This window comes from Phycodurus eques, chromosome 10 (assembly GCF_024500275.1).
Source record: "Phycodurus eques isolate BA_2022a chromosome 10, UOR_Pequ_1.1, whole genome shotgun sequence".
Lineage (NCBI taxonomy): Eukaryota > Metazoa > Chordata > Actinopteri > Syngnathiformes > Syngnathidae > Phycodurus > Phycodurus eques.
In genome coordinates, this window is record NC_084534.1 from 22,314,819 (window position 1) to 22,335,174 (window position 20,356).

General features: G+C 41.1%; 1 protein-coding gene across 1 annotated transcript in view; it reads left to right on the top strand.

The window, feature by feature from the left end:
• ppp1r16b (protein phosphatase 1, regulatory subunit 16B) overlaps positions 1–18,577 on the top strand; it is a 63,981-nt gene extending 45,404 nt beyond the window's left edge. The window contains exons 4-11 of the mRNA XM_061688280.1: positions 10,062–10,207; positions 10,295–10,398; positions 11,801–11,925; positions 13,078–13,203; positions 13,284–13,359; positions 13,432–13,561; positions 14,202–14,358; positions 15,029–18,577. Coding sequence (XP_061544264.1) covers positions 10,062–10,207; positions 10,295–10,398; positions 11,801–11,925; positions 13,078–13,203; positions 13,284–13,359; positions 13,432–13,561; positions 14,202–14,358; positions 15,029–15,499 — 1,335 coding nt within the window. The 3' untranslated portion in view covers positions 15,500–18,577. The remainder of the gene's footprint in view (positions 1–10,061; positions 10,208–10,294; positions 10,399–11,800; positions 11,926–13,077; positions 13,204–13,283; positions 13,360–13,431; positions 13,562–14,201; positions 14,359–15,028) is intronic.
• The last annotated feature ends 1,779 nt before the right edge of the window (positions 18,578–20,356 follow it).

Sequence of the window (20,356 nt, forward strand, 5' to 3'; positions counted from 1 at the left end):
CGTATGCTGTCTTAATGTAGATAGTGTAAACCTATTTGAATAAAAACAAACGTGATGGCTGGAGAGTGTACAGTAATATTTTTTTAAATCTCATCACTCTCTTTTTGTTTATCACTGTTCGGGCCTCACAGCAGTTTATTTTTATATATATTTTTTTGCCTCATCGAGCACACTTTTTCCCTTTTGGACGCTCCAGATGAATGCTCTCGCGCCCACTGGCAGCCAGTAAGACGAATCGTAAAGAACTCTATCAGTCACCTGCGGCGTGCTTGGTGTTTCACATCACATTGACCTTTAGGTGTTAAATAAGTGTGTGTGTGTGTGTGTGTGTGTGTGTGTGTGTGTACACCATCATCTTCTATTCGGATTGATCAGTCTGTGCATTTTTTTTCCAAAACGCGCACTTTGGCTGTGATTGAACAAACATACATAGACTACATTCATTCACACACACACACACACACACACACACACGCACCCTTGGGAATGAAGTGCAGTGATCTCGCTTAAATGAGATGTCACATACATCTCAGCAGTGCTCTTACCTCCCTGATATGAGTTATTCATCAATATATGGCTTCCATGGCCACACACACAAACACGCACACACACGTTAAAGTACTGACGTTCACCTACATGCCTGTGATGTATTCCCATCCCACCGCTATAACCATAACCATTAACCCGCCAGCCGACCATTGGCAATAGCCCCATTGACACTGCCTGTTAAAGTGGTGATTTTCGTGAAATTCAGAGCAGCTCGTTCACAGACTCATTTTCAGTAAAAGGTTGCTCATCAAAGATTTACTTGGTTGTTTAATTCCACACTTGACAGGTGGGCACGCCTTCCACATAAGCAAGTATATTAAAAGTACATTTTCCATAATGTTACCAAGGCCTGCAACAATTAATCGAATAACTCCAGTAATTCGATTCTTAAAAAACAAAAAACAAAAAACAAAAAAAACACGTACCCCAGAAGCGAAATCTCTGCTTCCAAGCTTTGCATGCATCAGTTTTCCACATGGTCTAATATTACTGCAGTCGCAAGCACTACCGCGTGTAGCAATAAATTGGCGGGATGGTGGAAAGTCAGGAAGAAAGAGTCCGTAAAGACTGAATGTCCAAACTTGAAGATCATTTGACACTTAACAAGGAAGATCAAGTGTAATATGTACAACAGCATGTCAACAATTGACAACACAAGGTAATGTATTGAGGTTACCAAATTTAATATAGCCTACCCTCAAGAGTCAGAATGGATTGTAATGCCCCTGGAGGTGGTTAAGGATAGGCACAGCCACCGTTGCACTTTTAATCACTTTATTGAGCAAACGGTAAAAAAACAAAACAAAACAATAAAACAAAAACAAAACATTCATACACGGGCCACAACTCGCGCTGAGTCATTCAACATGCAGACTGGCTAATGGTTTAGCTAGTAAAAGCCAGCCAACTCAAAACTCTCATTTGCTGACACCCATGTCACAGGCCGGGCCAGGAGCCGCCTTTTAAAGCCATACACACTCAAAGTCACTGATACTACAATAGAAGAGTGAGGATGGTGACCACAAGTGGACAAAAATAATACCTGCACCTCACGTGCACGTTGTGTTGAATATTTCAAAATAAATTTTTATCCGATCACTTGATTAATCGATCGGTATAAAACTCAATTTTAAAAATACTCAATAGCCTTAAACAATTAACTAATCAGTCAAACCCCTTAGGCCCCCCTCTATTGTGATTCTTTCAAGACATTTTCAACAATGTATGTTAACGGTTTGGGGAAGTCCTTTTTATGATCCGGCATGACTCAAGCAAGGTCCATGGCATGATTGTAAAAGTTTGGTGTGTAAGAATCCCATCGAATATCAGTGACCGCTGACTCCACACATTACTTTCTGGATGAATAGACATACATTTCCCACACGCGCATCCCAAAAGAATAGAAGTCAGATGTACAAAATGTGAAATTAACACCCATTGGTATTGTGGTGCTTCACACACAGCTGGCGTTTATGCAGGTGGCATGGGATACACACACAGTGGTCAATTCACAGTCAGTCTGTGACTTTTTTTTTTTTTTTTTTTTACCCCAAGTCAGCTGAGGTAGACTCAACGGCACCAGCAGCACAGAAAATGATGATGTTGTTTTACACACACGGAGTTGCCTGCTGGAGTGTCATTAACTAACATTTACTTCAATGATTTCACTGTTTAAGTATGTATGAGGAGCGCAGAGAGGACTTAAGACGGGTGCCATAATGATAATCAGTGATTTTTATTTCCTCATTTGAAGCTTTGAGATGACATTTTGATGTGCCTTTTGCTGCGTTTATATCGCGCTTTATGAATTTTAGGGTCAGGGAATCATATTTGGTAACTGGATGGTCATTATAGTCTGGTTAGCCATTCCAAGTCCACATCATCTTGATTTGGTTTGACAGTCTCCCACCATTTGCTGCACCAAAGTCTGCTACGTGAACCGCTAAACTACATTTGACCACCTCCAAGCCAATCATCCATCCAAAAACCATTCACATTCTCACGTATGGACAATTTCGAGTTTTCAATGAACCTAACTAGCATTCATTCATCTTCCGTTCCGCTTATCCTCGCTAGTAAAGTAGTAGGAAGCTGCCGTACCTGGGGAAGAAAGAAAAAAACAAAACAAAACAAAACCATGCAACCACAACGAGAACATACAAATGAGAGTCAAACCCAGAACCTCAAATGTGAGGCAGCCGTGCTAACCACAATTTCAACATACGGACTCCATGACAATTACCAACATAAAAATCACAGTTATACAAAAAAATCTATGAGCCAATTTGGAGGATGAATGCCAAATCTCTGAGTGGATTGCAGATTGAGCCAGTTAAACAAACCCCAGCTACTGTATGTGAAGCACTACCCCACCTATAGAACATAAGTAAAAAAGTAACTGGAGCTTCTCCCAGGTGACCTTTGGTGAGAGAAGTGGAGTACAACCTGGAAAGCCATTACAATAAAAATAAACTACCCATCCATCCATTTTCTAAACCACTTGTCCTCATGTGGGCCATGGGTAACTAGATTCTACTGCTGCTGACTTTTTGGCGAGAGAAGCGGGATCCGCCCTGACGTGGTTGCCAGTACTTTAGAATTTTAATTCAGGCCCTTTAAAAAGGTTGAAGCACAATCTCCAGCTAGATAACAAACTACAACACGAGCCCGCCCCTGCCCCCGCACCATTTGTCATTCATGCCAGCTCAGTTGATTGTTGCAGGTGTGTCATAAAGTGAGAAGAGTAACACGCAACAGTGGTTGACACGGTCCACAAATTATGACTGACTTGCCCCTCTGCTCAACTTTTTCCACTCTTCACTCAGTTCAGCTCTTTTCAGCTCAAACGTCTCCCGCTTTAATTGCATCCTCGCTCACTGGACCAATGTGACCATCCTTCTCCTTAACCTCACCGAAGAATCCCATGCAGACGTTTCTCCACGGTTCAGACTAGGCCATTTGTCACAGCCCACACACACTCCCATTGCAGATGATTTTATTTAAAGCACGCAGGGGTGGTCTTAAGTGACGTGAATGGCCAGGGCCCTTGGAGTCAAATGTGGAGCAAAAGATTAGCTTAGCAGCCGACCAGCATGTGGGTGAAGTACTGTGTACGTGGGTTTATTCAAGAGGCTAAGCAGATTAGCTTGGCTGTAAATTAGTGTGTAGGTTTGCATTGAAGGCATCTGCCACTGCCACGGGCTGCTCGAAGCTGGAGATGTGAGATCATTTGTGCTGTCTTTTTGAGGAGTGTCATTTCTGCGAGGCACGTCTCGGTTTTATCAGTCTTTTATTTTGACTGATACAGCAAGTGGCTGACACGCACTGCTAATTCTGCCTTTGTGTTCATCTGGGGAGAAAAAAAACAATCAAACTATCGGGAAATCAGATTATTCAGAGTATGAAATGTCAATGAAAATGGAAAAAAAAAAAAAAAAACCCAAAAACTTCCAAGTAAAATGTTGCACCAGGTAGGACCAGTTAGTAGTAGTTTTACAGGAATAAAGTTGTAGTTTGAATGAGGGAATCTCAAAATTCCTACACGAACATAAAAGCGAGTGGAGTCTCGAAATAATACATACATATTCTTGTAACGTTAACCCTTTTTTATGCAAAATTAAGACTATATTGCTTTAAAATTCACATTTTCTCTACTAATGTTACCAACCTTTTCTCCTAATGTTAACATTTTATCTCAACATAATTGAGCTGTATTCTTTTAAAATTTAAACTCTCATAAGAGTTTCTCTCTTATGAGACTCTCATAATCCCCTTTTCCCTCCAAAATAGAACTATATTCTTAAAATATTCCAACAATTGATCATAAAGTAACCACTTTTTTTAATCAAAATATTACAACTAAAATCCTGTAAAATTAAATATTTTTTTCAAGTTACCACTGAGTTTATCTAAAAATAGGGCCATACTCTTGAAAAATAAAAACTTTCTCCTAATGTTAGTTCTTTTTTTCTCTAAAGAACACACTTAGTGTCCACTTTATGTCACCAGATTTAAAACATGTCCTTCTACTATCACTTTTCATGTTAACACGTGTTTCTTGAAATATTAAAAACAATTAATTCGAACTTTACATAAGCATTTTTATTATTATTCAGACTTGATTTTTACAAGAACAACTTTTCCCTTGTAATTTAAAACTATAGTCTTGTAAAATTCTCACTTTTTCCTGACTGTTTTGTTGTAGTCTTACGTCTATATTTTTGTGTAATTCCAGAATTCTTGTAGTGTTCCCACTTTTTCTTGTAAGATTAAGACTATTGACTATTCTTCTTTTATCTGTAATGTTGAGACTTTTTTCTTGAATTATTAAACTTGATTCTCAAAAATGATGTATGACTTTTTCCTTGTGTTATATTCTTTTCTGTGTGTTCAATGTGGTCCAAATACTCATTGTTCGATAAAATTTTAATTTCCCACAAAATAGAGTACAATAAATGTGAAAGAAATGCAATTAAACGAATATATCATACAATGCATGGAGGACAGGCTGTCAGAGTGAGTCTCTTTCAGAAAGAAAAAAAACTAACAAAAACCCTGGTTTGCCAATAAATGCAGCAAATTCAGCTATAGCTCTGTTGCGTATGAATTGGCTTTTAAAAATGCATTGCAATTTTGGGGAGTTTGTTGTTTGTACACTGACCACCCCAATCATTTATAATATGTTTGTGTCACTCCTGTCTCCAGTCAATTGTTATTTTTGTTTTGCAGGCTTCACTTTCACCTCTTATCTGTTCTTCCTGCAATCTGCGCTCTGCGTTGTGCAGTAATTTCATTTCCTCTCATGTCTCGTCTAATGATTTTTTGCCTCCACGGGCGCACACACCAAAGTCTTCTTATCTGCACAGCCTTGCTTGCTGAGGCGACGAAACTCCAGAGGTTACAAACAACACTTTCTCTGCTTTGTGTTGCGAATGACGAAACAGTGAATCCTGGCTGATTCGCGCAAATCACCCATATATCATTTGACACTTGAGACTATGTGAGTCCCAGGATGCACATGTCATGGAAACAATGAGTCCCAGCCCTAGAACAATGAGTCCCTGCAATTTATCATCACAGAATACAGATACAATAATCCTCTGCTACATCGTGGTTCTTGCTTCACGGTTCCCCTGTATTGCAGATTTTGATTACAGTTGTTACGCTTTAATCTTTTATACAATGTGTACAATATTTTTGCATTATCCATTGCTCTTGTTCTCTATCAATATATTGTGTGTTAAGGCCTGCCACGATATAAATTTTTTTTAGAACAATATATTTTCCCAAAAACTATCAAGATAAACGATAGTATCATTGTTTTTTATTTTTTATTTTTTAAATGCCACTGATATAACTACATTCGAGCATAATAAAGACGTACACATATTACATATTCTGCCCTGGTAATCAAACATATGAGCACAACTGTGTCATGTTCTCTCATTTACGAAATAAAAGTAGGGCTGCATTTCACAATAAGAGCAAGTAAATAAAAAGAGAACGTTACACGTGTTCAAATAAAGAGCTGAACTTAAAGAAATTAATTGGCATCTTGACACAACAGTGAAGTCTCAAACAATTTTAACTGAACCATCTTAGAGGTTATTTATGTTCAAAATAGACTTTACACCGATCTGATCGGCCGATCGGTATCGGGTGATAATTAGCATTTTATGCTGATCGGCTTTAATGTCATAATTTGCCGATTGATCGGCACCGCAAAAGACATTTACTCCATGTCCACACACTCCAATTGAAAAATCTCATGGCACACCAACAAACAAAAAGTGGATACATTAATTACTGTATGTACTTCCTTCCATCTAATAGAAAACCGTTCATTTGTTCTGTCTGTCACTATGCCTCGCTGGCATAAATAGATGAACAAAGATACATTATTGTAAATATAATTTTTTGATCAATTAAGTACACAAGTATATACAGTAAATGAACAAGTCATTTTAATAGACACATTGCTCCATCTTGTGATCGGATCAGTGATCGGTTATCGTTTTTTTTTTTTTTAAACGCGGTGATCGGCCCCAAAAATCCTGATCGTGTAATGCCAAGTTCAAAACCTTTGTTTTGGTTCATAATGGCGTTTCACATATTATATGCACTTTTAATAAGAGCCCCCAGTGGGAACTTCCCACTTAGCCTTGGTGCATCTTCACTTAAACAGCATTTTGGCATTTTGTGACAGAATAATACATTAGGTTCATGGCTGTGCATTTATGAGATTAGACCAGCTGACTAGGAATAAGACAAATATTATATTACTACAAGTTTTGCAAGTGTTGAATTTGTTCAAACTAAAATGAAGAAACCTCGAGAGAGAAAAATATGTCCTTCATCTCCCTTCACCTAAAAGCTCCTCTGTTTGGTACATGATGAGGATCCAGTTTACTCTTATTCCTCTCTGGCCACATTTGCCACGTTTTTCACCTACTTGACTCAAAGTTTTGCCACTTACAGATCATCAGATTGGCCATATGTCACACAGCGACTACACTGAGCAAAAAGCACACGATGTACCGTTATGGTTGCGTTATACTGGCCTTGTCAAGGTAAAAACAACAACAAAAAAAGACAAACATTCGACGGTATTCATAATTAAAAGAGACACTCGGCAGCCCGCAGTGTTAACGTTATGTCAGTATAGTAGACGAACGTTAAGCTCACCAATTTGCGCTTCACCTTCGTCTCTCGAGTCCCGCGACGTGGCCTCATAGAAAGGTCAGTGTTACAATGAACGGGTGCTCGCCTTGCATTTCACGATGAAATGCGACTACACTTTCGCCATTTGTCTTTTTTCGCTCTCTCTTCTCGATTCGGCGTCGCATTTTGCAACCGCTTTCTTGGCGCTTCCCAGTCGAACGCTCCACTTCCACGTCCGCGCATCGGTGACGTAAGCGCGTTGTGTCATATACGCCACTGCCGTCTTCCGTCTTCGTGACTGTCTCTGTGGTAAACCTGATTTTCAGTTTTGCGTTTCTTTTTTTTTTTTTTTTGATGCGCAAAATGCAAATTTTAACCAGGAAACTGTGAAGCGAGACCACTTAATTCGAGACTTGCACACATACGCAGGTAAGCAATGTTGTGCACCTGTAGACGCATATTCAAAGCTTTTCACGTCCCTCATCATTTTTGTGCGTCAGGGACATGGGACGCACATTAAACGAGATCCCTGATCACTATTTGTGTAGCTGCTTGTGAAGTTTTCAAACATTTTTTCTGGTATATCTAAAGTTTAAACTATTAATATAGGCAATTGTGAAAATTTTTAGTGGGAAGTCAATAACTTTACATTAACACTGCGCTTAAATATAGGAAAATAAAAAAAGCAGTACTTAATGACGGTTCAAATACGTTGTGCAATAAAGTTAAACAAAAATTCTACCTAAATGTGCACGGTGGCCAGCTGTTAGCACAACAGCCTCATAGTTGAGAGGTTGTGGATTTATATCAGAGCTTATTTGGAGATTGTCCATGTTTTCTCTGGGTACTCTGGTTTTCGCCCACATTCAACAAAGATCCATGTTAGGTTATTAAATACTCTAAATTGTCCATAGGTGTGATTGTGAGTGTGAATGGTTGTTTGTCTATGTTTTTCTTTATATGCCCTGCAAATTTTGGGTCGTCAGTTTGGCCTTGTTTGATATAAAAAGGTCATCTTTCAAAATTTGCTTACAGGTAGTGTGTGTGTGTGTGTGTGTGTGTGTGTGTGTCCTTGGCATCAACTGTGTGTTTGTGAGAGCAAGCTGAGGACACAGCATGATGGAGTGGAAGCGTCATGCAGGCCTATGTGCTGGGTGGCGGGGATTGTAGACTGATGTAATAAATAGACTGCTCACCTCTGAAGCCTGGCCTCGGGCATGACGCATACTGGGGGAAAAAAACAACAACAAAACTCATGTACCGGCAATTGTGACCTGAAAAAAAAAAGGGAGAAAAGCTCAGTCCCAGACAACAGCAATGTATCCCATCGGGATACTGTATAGTATGTGTGTACACTACATATTTATTAATATATTCATTTTCTTCAATTCTTTGACGGGAGTTGGGAGAATCTCTCTCTGAATGTTCTGAACTACTTTTACAATGCTGAAAACCTACTCATTTTGCCTCACTCTCGTGTATTAAATTCACATGGTCATCTGAGTTTGTTCATGTAAGAACAATCTATGCGTGACTGTCAATGAAAACCCAGGAGGAGAGAAACTTGTACCCTCTCTTTGGTGGTCCCCTAAAATGAAGGTGATAAAAATGCAGCCGTTTCTGGGAGCAAAACCTTTCATGGTATATCTGCTTTAATATGCCTCCTATGTAGTGTGGCGTTATTGGCATCATGGGGGCTTTAAGCACAGATCTTGCACAATAAATATTTCACTCAAAATGGAAAAAGCTCACAACTACAAAGTATGGCTTATGCAGTGAGGCGATGCTTGGTTGCATTGTGTCTAGTATCAATTAGCTCTGCTGTTACATTTACCCTGAGAATCACAGCCACATTAAAAAGACAAATAGTTTCTTTTGCACTGGATAGATGTGTGCGCAGAGATGGCTTTTACAGCTTTGTCTCCACTCACTGACTGCTATGTTATATGTTTGATGGCTTCTCATCTCAAAAAAATAAAGTATGAAATTCATCCTTGAGGGGAAGATCTGGAAAAACATCCATTCTTCCATCCATCAAGTCATTATATTAAACCGTCCATTGTTCCATCAATGCAACCAATCATCCACCCATCATTTCATCAACCATGTACCAGTCCGTCCGTCGCTCCATTCAGCCATCTATTGTATCCATCCATCATTCCAAGCACCTATTCATCCAATGAACCGGTACTTAGTTCAGTCCACCCATTGATTATCCACCCATCCATCCAATTCATCATTCTATCCTCGCATCCGTTGTTCCATTCACCAATCATCCATCCATTGCCCATCATTCCATCAACCATCCATCGTTCTATTGACCCACCCATCGTTCCAACCACCAACCCACCTGCCAATCATTAAAGCCATGATCTAAACTATTCATGTCCATCCACCCATTCATTAAGACATTTCCTAATCCTACCATGCATCATTCCATCCATCCATCCATTGTTGCATCCATCAGTCATCATTCCATCCATTGTTCCATCAACCTCTCTCTCCATTGTTAGTTTAGTTACATATATGTTGATGTTATAGCAATACATGATGTCTTAATGTCTTCAACAGTGGGGGAACGGTTTGGCGAAAAGCCCCTTCTCTGTAGCTCCTTTCCGGATAACCTGTACTCGTAGTGACCTGGGCCGGATCAACCAATGCATCCAGAGTCCAGATTCTTTATAAGCATACAGTATCTAAACAGTTACTGTGAAACAGGAAGCAACCTCCAGAAGAACTAAATGAGGACAGACAGGCCATCTGCCTCAGCTCACTGTAACTCGTCACCGAGATCAAGTGTCATCATTGTAGAAGCCCATTTTTAAACCCTCCATGTCTCTTTTTCCACACAGTGCTGCATAGACAACTACGAGGAGATGGTGAAGATCCTACTGGATCGTGGAGCTTGCGTCAATGCTCAGGACAACGAGCTGTGGACGCCGCTGCACGCTGCCGCTACCTGCGGCCACGCGGTCCTCGTCAAGACACTCATTGCACAGTGAGACGACATGGCCTATGCACCGATCTACAGTACATCATGTAGTGGTTCTTAATTAATTATTTGGACGGTCATTCTCCCCCACAGTGGTGCTGATCTGCTGGCGGTCAACTCTGATGGGAACATGCCGTACGACCTTTGTGAAGACGACCCAACACTGGACATCATTGAGACGGCCATGGCCAACAGGGGTGCGCTATTTATCTTTAAACGTGGCTTTCTTTAAGTGGGCTCAGGCAAGTTCGAATGGCCGAGTGTGAGTAACGAAAAAACTGTTTACTTGCTTCAGTGCTGCTTTTTTGATTAGTAAAAGAGTAAATGGGTTCAACAGACATACAACTCTAAGATATATGGAAAACCAATGCTTTGCTGTGGTTTGGTAGTCAGAACTAACAGACGCATTTTAGAGCTAAGTAAGCTAGCCACGTGTTCTCTCGCCTCCTTAACTTGCTGATGTTGAAATTCCCTCAAGTAAACGATGCAAGTTTTTAGTTTGGGAGCCTTGTGAGTTAGTCGAAGAAAAACTACAGTGGATTAGTTGAACATGCGACACCAAATATGACACAAGGGCTTCTCAGGCCGACTCTTTTGCAGCATGCAGATAGCGCTACAGTAGGTGAGAAGAATGACAATAAGAGCATCAAACAAGGGAGCGCAGCAACACTAATTGCTCTCGTCGCGTTGCCAAGACCTCCAGAGATGACACAGTGGCGAGGAGACAGGCTCCCCTCTGTCCTAATAAAAAAACACATTGCACTCGATGTAAGACAGACACTTTTTCTGAGGACTTCCACAAATAGGAGACGGGACGAGAGGAACATTTGGCAGTAAGACATGGACTTTATTAAACTGATGTTGTTGCCTTGACTAAACAATAAACATTCATATAAATAACAATCAATTCAACTCAAATTTCGCCGCAATGAAGTCTCCATCTTAGTTAAAATGATGTGAGAGTCTAATACAAAAGGGGTTCATCAAGTAAGCTTGCAAAAAAAAAAAAGACTCCTGATAACATTTGAAATTTTCATAAATTCTATTAATTTGATTATTCTTACCAACACAGAGGGAAAAAATTAGGTAATTGCCAGTAACGTATAAAACAAAACAAAACAACAACTGAGGTAGGTTAATGCCGGGGGTAAAACTTGTTTCAAAGCTTGTTTGGTATCAGGAGAAATACAACTAATACCAGATGGGATACCAAGATGGTGTTGCTCACATATTCACTGTCCATCCACAGTTGTGATTGTCGAAGCACCATCCTCATCCTAACAGCAACTTTTTCACTGCAGTGTAGAATAACAATGTAGGAATGGTGTGATATTGATCCATTTGTTATTTTAAGGGATTCTTGAGAAGGGAAACGCTGTATCGTGATAGTCTCCATTTTAAGTTGTTGCTGTCAAGACGGATTTGAATTGAATGTGGTTAAAAATGGAGTCAGCCCAATATTCGTCATTTCAAATAGACCTCAAATAGCATCATGTGTGAAAATATTCTTGTGAAACTGCTAATGTGCCGCGCTAATAGATGACCGCGTTGAAGGGGTAAATCAATAGCACTGTTTGTCTGTGTGTGTTCGATCGGCAGGCATCACCCAGGAGATGATCAACGAGACCCGGGCGTCCACAGAGAGGAGGATGCTGGGAGATATCCAGGAACTGGTGAGGCTGGGTGACGAAGTCAACCATCAGGACTCGCAGGGAGCCACACTGGTACGTTTTCAGAAAGATTACAGTGGCGACTTAAAGGGGACGTACAGTCGTACCTTGACTGAAGAGCTTAATCCATCCCGTGACCAAGCTTGTAACATCAATTTTCGACATGATGAACTGAAATGCCCTTTAACCCGTCCAGCCTCCCAAAAAACACCACTTTATTTTACTCAAAGAAAAATAGCACTGTATTGTATAAAAAAAAGTTAAAGCAGAACAGAAGAGAATCTAAAGAAATAAACAGGTTTTATTAAGTGTAATTACTGTATGTACTGACGTTTTCGTGTGTTGGATGTGTCCCTTTAAGGGGTGTGGCCTGGTGAGTGACATCTGGAGTCGGTTTGGGTGGTTAGTCTGCGTGTGAGCGCCTGGGTGTGAGTTGTGGCCTACAGCAGCTGCTTGCCAATGTTCTCATTTTGTATTTGTGTGGCCAGCTGCCCGCCCCCCCCCTCCCAACTCGCAAAACAGAATAATTTTTTCGACAGGGCTTTTTAGAGAGGGAGTTTTAAAGGGTCTTCTTTATCCTTGGGGGATTTTTGACCAACAAATATAACAGACATATTACGACACCAGGGAACAGTTTGAAATCATGAAAAAAAATGGTGGAAATAGTGATATTTTAAGTAAAAATAAATGCCGTCTCGTTTAATTAATGAAATTGTGTAACGAGTTATTAAGACGATTTTCGCAGTGTTTAAAAAGTGAATGCTGGACTATGAAGAGACCATGACATGGTTGTAGTCCGCTTTGTTAATCTGAAAGATTTATCCTCCTGCATTCTCCATCCTTTGCTTAATCTGCATCCAAACCAATGAAACAAAACAGAGCGTGCCAGAATGTTTGGCAAAAAAGTCCAGCGAAGAGCACATGCGGAAATTGTCGGACGTTATGCAAGGCTAATCTTTTGTTTTCAAGAGAAATACTTTTTATTTGTCACTCAAGGACTTTCCTTCCTGTGTAGTCTGCTTGATCCACGGAGCGAGAGATACAATAAAGTTGAGGGGGAAAAAAAAAAGGTTTGTGGAATCGGTCCAACAGAATTCAGCAAATCTGGAATGATTGCTTTAATAAAGGGGACGGGGGGCCTATTATGGAAACGTTCAGTTCTAAGGCACAGTAATTGAATAGGTGCTATCATTTTTGTCTCTGCAGCTGCACATCGTGGCAGCGAACGGCTACATGCAGGCGGCCGAGCTGCTGCTGGAGGGCGGCGCTCGCATGGACCTGAGAGACTCGGACGGATGGCAGCCGCTCCACGCCGCGGCCTGCTGGGGGCAGGTGAGACCAGACGCTGACAAAAAAGATGACAGGCTAAGAGACTCCCCTGTCGATGTAAATTACGGCTCCTGCTCTTTTAGATGCATGTGGCTGAGCTGCTGGTGTCTCACGGGGCCAGTCTCAATGCCAAGACCTTCCTCGAAGAGACCCCCATTGGTATACTCACACCTCACAAAAATGTGTGGCTATCTTATCGTGCTAACATTTTCCTCCATCCTACATTTTAAGACCTGTGTGAGGATGAGGAGTTCAGAACGATTCTGCTGGACCTGAAGCACAAGCATGACATCATCATGAAATCCCAGCTCAAACACAAGACTTCGTTGTGCCGACGGACGTCCAGTGCAGGCAGTCGTGGGTGAGTGCTGACACCTGCTGGCTACTACTACAACTACACACGGTACATGTTTGGAAAAGGGATGCAATTTTCAACATGTAAAAGTGGTTGAAAGTAGAGATGCCAAAGATCGGCCCGATGACAAGCGGTCACTCCAGGGGTGAAAACATCCATCGTCCATTTTCTTTACAGCTTTCTCCCAGCTGACATTTGGTGAGAGAATTGGGATAACCACTAGACTGGTTGGCAGCTATTTGCTGGACACATATAGACAAAAACAAACCATCCACTCAAAATTCATACTTATATATAATAATCTAGTTTTTAAGTCTGTCAGTTAATCACAAGGAACATCCATTCAAACATTTTCGGTACAGCTTGTCCCCATTCGGGACGCAAGTGAGATTGATCCTATCCCAGTTGATTTTTGGCAAGAGAAGCGGGGCCCACCCTGGACTGTCACCAGTTAATCTCAGGTCACATATAGACAACCATTCACACTCACATCCACACCTATGGACAAATGTTTTTGGATAAATTCTTGGATAAAAACATGGCAAATGCCATATCTTCTGTTAATTCTGCAAAGCTGCCGGTTCTTTGTAAAATAAGATGGTCGCACATCATTCCTCGTTTTCACTGAAGCTTTCTTCATCCGCAGGAAGGTGGTGAGGCGAGCCAGTTTGTCCGACAGACACAACCTGTGCCGCAAGGAGTACGAGACGGAGGCCATCGTGTGGAGGGGAGGCAGGGAGGAGGAGGAGGAGAAGGAGGACAAAGAGAAGGAGCCTGACCAGGAAAACATCCAGGTGCTTCATGTGAGTCATCTCATCATTAGCATGTGTCATAAACAATATTTCTGATTGGCAGCAGTGCCAGATGTCTTATCTCCAGTCTAAAGAGGGCAGTACACACTGGGGGTGCGTGTCACTGTCTATTATTAGTGGCAGGGAGGACGTTAATGAGCTGCACATTCGATTTTCTGCAGCTTCTAATGTTCCCTCCCGCTCTCTGTGTGCTGAATCTAATCTCCTTTCAGGTCACCTCGCTTCAGCCACAGTGGTTTGGCCCTGTCAGACAAAACACTCGCGCCTCTCCTTACAAACAATAGCAATGTTGTTTAGCGCTCCGTCGCATGCTAGTGCACAGAATATCAGACCAATTAGGTTTTTGTTATTATAACATACGATGATTGACAGTAAATAAAGATAATCACGCTAGAACAGTCTTGACTGAAGGATACAGGACAAAATTGCGGTGCCCAAATGAACCATTAAACTATAAATTCAATTTATTAAAAGGTAAATTAAAGGGGAATTTGTGCAAATGCCAGCAAGATTTGAATCCAGCGTCATTTCAGTCCCCGCCCCCACGTGTGTCTGCACAAATAAACGCCTCCAGCTCACACAACGGATAAGAACCAGGAAGACAGTGGCTTCAGGGGCTGAATTTTCAATGTATTGGATTAATACTCTGCCCACTGTTCAGGTAAAGCCCGAAGAGGCAGTCGATCCACCTGACCAGACCAAGCTGCCCACCATCCTCAAAGATGGCAGCAGCAAGCACAATGGCCTCATCTCTACATCTACATGCGTACCCCCGCAGCCACCCGCCAACGGCAAGGCGGCAGTGAACAAGAGCACGCTAGCCGCTAGTCCGGCCAGCCATGATGAAACTTTTCCTCGCGAGCGAGCTCAGACTCTGTCAGAGCTAAAAAAGCACCGGGCGGCGGCAAAGCTGTTGAACCACCCCCTGTTCAATGGTCACCTGGGCAACGGTTCCACAGACTCCTTCAGCGACGCCAAATCCCTTTCGGACGACCCCCGCATGCCACTGGTTTCGTCCAACGGCAGCGCTGTGTTCTACACGCCGGCGAGCGGCGAGCCGCCACTCCTCAGACTCAGGCAGCCCGTTGATGAAGAGCAGCCCAAGTCGCGGACCTGCTGCTGCATGTCGTAGCGCCATCGTCGTGCGAGGCCAAGGAACTGCAAACGTTTGCACAGAAGAGCTGGAGGCAGGTCAAATAACTTTCACTCAAAAAAGTGGACTTTCTACATGAATGGAGGTTGCAAGTGTAGCAGGCTAACAAACCGAGGCTTTGGATTAAATTTGGATACATGGAAAGAACCACAATGATGGATGGCTGAAGACAATTCTAGGTATAAGAGGAACCTCCAAAGTCGATCTGTTCCATGATACTGGTTGACATCCCTGATGTTTCAAAACATTATTATTATTTTTTTTTAAACGGCAGACTTCCTATTTCCTTAGGGGCATTGCCTCTTTAGATTTTTTTGGGGGGGGGTCTACTTATGATAGACATGCCTACCACATTTTATGTTGCCAAGTGAAAGGTTCGGAGCTACCGGGCAAAAATTCACCGCTATGCTCCGCCCACATGCAATGATGAAAACTTGGCTTTAGTGTTGCACATCTGGTTCAAATTTGGTAGAAAGCAGATTAAATCTTGCAAACAAGTTTGTGTTTAAAGAACCCCGAGAAAAACCAAAACAAAACCAATATAAATGGAACCTCCAAAGTTGAACAAAATCTATCTGTTCCGTGATGGTGGTTGACTTCCAAGTTGTTCCATTTACAAAACAATTTCCCCCATAGGACGTGTTAGATGAATGAATTAATTCCAGGTCATCTTAGAAGTGATCACTGGTGTCCTGCTGTCCTTTAGATATCGTATTTTCACGCATCGCATTAAAAGGCGCAGTCTCAGTTACCGGGTCTATTTCTGTATTTAACACATACATAAGGCGCACCGTATTATTGGGCGCAGGCATGGTAAAACATACGCTAGCTTAAAACATACGGTAGCATGCATGCCCGCTAACGATATACCTACTGGGGGCGTGTCTTTAGCCTCCTCTGTCACGCGCAGCCTTCCCCCTTTTACGTCCGTATGCTGTCCTCAGTCACGTCCACCTTCCTCCATATAAGCAGGGCGTCGGCAGGAAATGCTCCCAGTCAGTCAAGCGGAGCGCTGAAGTCACACAACAACATTTACAGATTTTGGAACTCTGTGCACACACCCCATCCATTTTGGAGAAAATTTAAGACTTTTAAGTGCCCCTTATGGTCGTGAAAATACGATACTTACTGAGAGCTAAAGCCTCAGATTTGCTGTTTGAATTCCAATTATGTTTGAATTCCAATTTGTACCACCATTTCTTGTGTTCGACTTTGGGGGTTACGCTGTTCACAAGTGAACTTTTGAGATATTTCATTTTGTCTTTTCTTTTTTTTTTTAACATGAAGGAAAAGTCATCGTGTAGGACAGCAGTCATAAATTTCAACATATCAGAAGAAGCAAACATAGTGCTTTGAACGCCGTGAATTAGTAAAGGGAAGGAATGCCATAAAAGTGTTATCATGTACAAGTCACTGTCCCCTTTGTATACTGTATGTCTGCACCCAACTGATATTTCTATTGATCCGCTTTGAGATGAAAACTGTCAACCGTACGTTTCTTTATTTATTACATGATTTATGTGTTCCTACATTGGAGTGTATTTATTGTTGCGGATGGTGTGTGGAGAGTGAATGCGATACAGAAAAGAGCCAGCAAAGCACCTTTTTCCTCATATGCTAGCGGAAGGTTTAATTGTAGCATGATCCCTAGAAATAACACAAAATGGCCATAACAAAGCCAGAATGGAGGATCCGACATTTATCTGACTTTTTTTTTTTTTTTTTACACAGAACCACAGCATCAGAAACAGTAAATAGGACGGGATTTAAACTGCATAGCTGGTTCAAGTGACAATTCCAATTTATTTTCTATCAATCGGCACAATTGCAGTACAGAATAAGTAAAAAAAATTGAAAAAAAACAACAAAAAACAAACAAACATGAAATCGCATACGTTCAGATCAGAATCAGGCCTCCAGTACGGTACACATTGGGTAACAACCAATGTAAGTGAAAAGTGCAGCATAAACGTACAGATTGGATATACCCTGTCAATGCGAGCTCATCAAAATAAATCGATTGGCGCTGTATACTTTTAATACTTTGTATTATTTATGTGTTATTGTTTACGTCCATGTTGTAACTTAGTCAAGTTATGACTTAGGAGTTATTTCCACGCAATTTGTGCATCTGTGCATGAGGGTTGGTTCATGTGTTCTGTCAGTGTAAACACAGCCATATCGGAAATGTGTCACTTAAAATGCAAAAAAAAAAAAAAAAAAAAAAATAAAATAAAAAAAGAGCAGATACTGTATAGGCATTAAACTGGAATTGGATGCTTGGATCTGCAGTGTAAATCAAGGAATGCGGAATTCCATTCTCTGACTGTCCCTCCTAATCAACTGACTTTTTATTTAATTTAGGAATGGTCATTCAAGTAAATTTCCTTGATTGACAGGTAACATGAACGACCACTTTACCGTTACCATACAGTGTTTGTTATTCAATGAAATACCATATATGTTGCCTCATCTCCATGTGAGTGCCAAAGAGTCTTCCATTAAAAAATACAGTATAATTTAGATGTAAATGGTTCCTTTAAACCGACATTCCCCCTGCCCTCCCTTGTACAGTCTCAATGATGTGCACAGATGAATTTTTAAATACTAACGTTGTCTGTTCCCATGAACTGCATTTGTCTGTATGTTTATTGGTGTCCTAATGAAAAATAACATAGGAGAATACACATAACGATCCTCTTTGGTAATCCCGCTTTATATGTGTCATATGCCTGCGAAGTAGACGCAGGTGTCAGTGTTAAATGTGTTCCTCCACTGTGTCATTTTTTTGGGTCCTGAAATGTCAGGAATGAAATGTTTTTTTTTTTTTTAATGTTAACTAAATGTCTAGCTGCTGCGGTGGAATAAATTGACACGTCCAATTCCTTCACAACATATACAGTAGTTACATGTGTGATTATCAACAAGTGTCCAGAAAGAGACAAAAGGATACAAATATAAAGAAAGAACTACTGATGATTTTGTAATTATTAGACTGACTATACTGATGGGCTGTATTCACATATTTTGAATAAATTGTATATTTTGAGAATTGCACATGGTCTAGTCTGAATGGGTAAAGTTGATCTCGTAAAAATGTTTGTTACTCGTTCTTTGCGTTTGTAATGTTTTGCATATAGATGACAACAAGGCACGGGTTTAAGGGGAATTTAAGACTAGGACAAACTTTAATTGGGGAAATTTTTTTTTAAATAAAAAAAGCATTCAGCGTGGGCAACATGGGCTCAATATTACAAACAATATATTATTACTCCAGTTTTCTTCCACATTCCTAAAACATGCTTTTAGGTTAATCGAAGACTAGTCTAACTTGTCCATAGGTATATCAATGTAGTAGCAACACTATCAATATTTGATCCGGTTGTATCAATAAAGTATCGTAGCCACTATTATACACCTGATTCTAGCACAATTGCTTCGTCTTTAAAATTATTTATCACATTTACTGACCTTTGGCCTGGTAGCCTTGGATTCACTTCTCAAATTATGCTGAATTTTAAAAGTATTTGGAGAGCACAAAATGTCTCCTACATTATAATAGGCTTTCTCAAGAAGATATAAAGCAAACTATTTGAACAAACCCAGTAACTATTCAAATAAGGACGTCAGGCTGGACATCATGAAGTGATGTATGCAGACAAATTTTGAAGCTTTCTTTCTGGAACGCGTGGCAGGCAAAGTGAGGGGAATGGGTGCAGAGACAAAAGCAAGTGCAAACACACGATGCGGACCGCATCCTACGCATGGCGTGACCTTGCTGCCGCAGTGCAAGGCCAGCTGGCTGTTTTCCCAGTCCTTCAAAGGGCCCCCTCCTCCTCACTAAAGGCCCACGATGATCAGCGTCAGTGCGTGAGCAAAGCCGGGAATGTGTTCTGTGCCAAGAGTTGTTTGGACTCCTGACCACCGAATGGAGGACGGGATGAGAGGAAGAAGGTTCTCACAAGTCCAAATGACATGTAAATGGTGACCCTGAAGGATACACTGGCAGCTAGTGAACATCCTGCTGGAATAACATAATGGTGAGGACAAACGAAGCAGAATGTGTGTCCAGTTTCTCAGACACAGAGCTTTACGGTCTTTTTAACAAGTCCCAGTTAATGTTGCTGTGCCATTCCATAATGTTCAAAAGCGTATGCGTGCAAAGCCACAGGCCTTGGTAATAAATCATATTTCATGTTCAAATAAACTAAGTGATGAAAATAAGAATTAAAGTGGACATTTTACAGAAAACTGACTTTTTAATTGCTTTTCTACAAATTGTAGTTGAATCTCTGGTGTGTCTGCTCACACATCAAATGTGACATTAAACAACAAAATTGGTTGTCAACCAATCCCAAAGCATAAAGACAAACAAGTTTAAACGAAGTCCACAGATTCTAGAGCATTTCCTATTCGGGCTCCAGGACTCTGGAACGCTCTACCTGTCGAAAATATAGCTGGTACCTCAGTAGGAATGTTTAAATCTCAATTTAAGACTTGGCATTTAGTTGAAGGACACGGCAACCAGTTTTACTGTCGATTCTCCTCTCTCCTCCACATCCTCTCCTGCTTTATAATACGTATAAGCAGCAATGACCAAATCTGTGTATCACTCACAATCTGTGGAAATCAGTGGACCACATTCCAGCAGGTGTCACTTTGGAGGATTCTGCATTGACCGACCGGGTCTGGTCCTGAGGAAGAACCCATTTCCTACTACCTGCAGCGCTGTATCTCATTCAATGGACTACTGTGCTGTTTTAGCTAACATTGTACAGCGCCATATTATGTGATAGATTTTGCCCCCTCGGCATCAATTGCAGCCTGGAAGTGGGC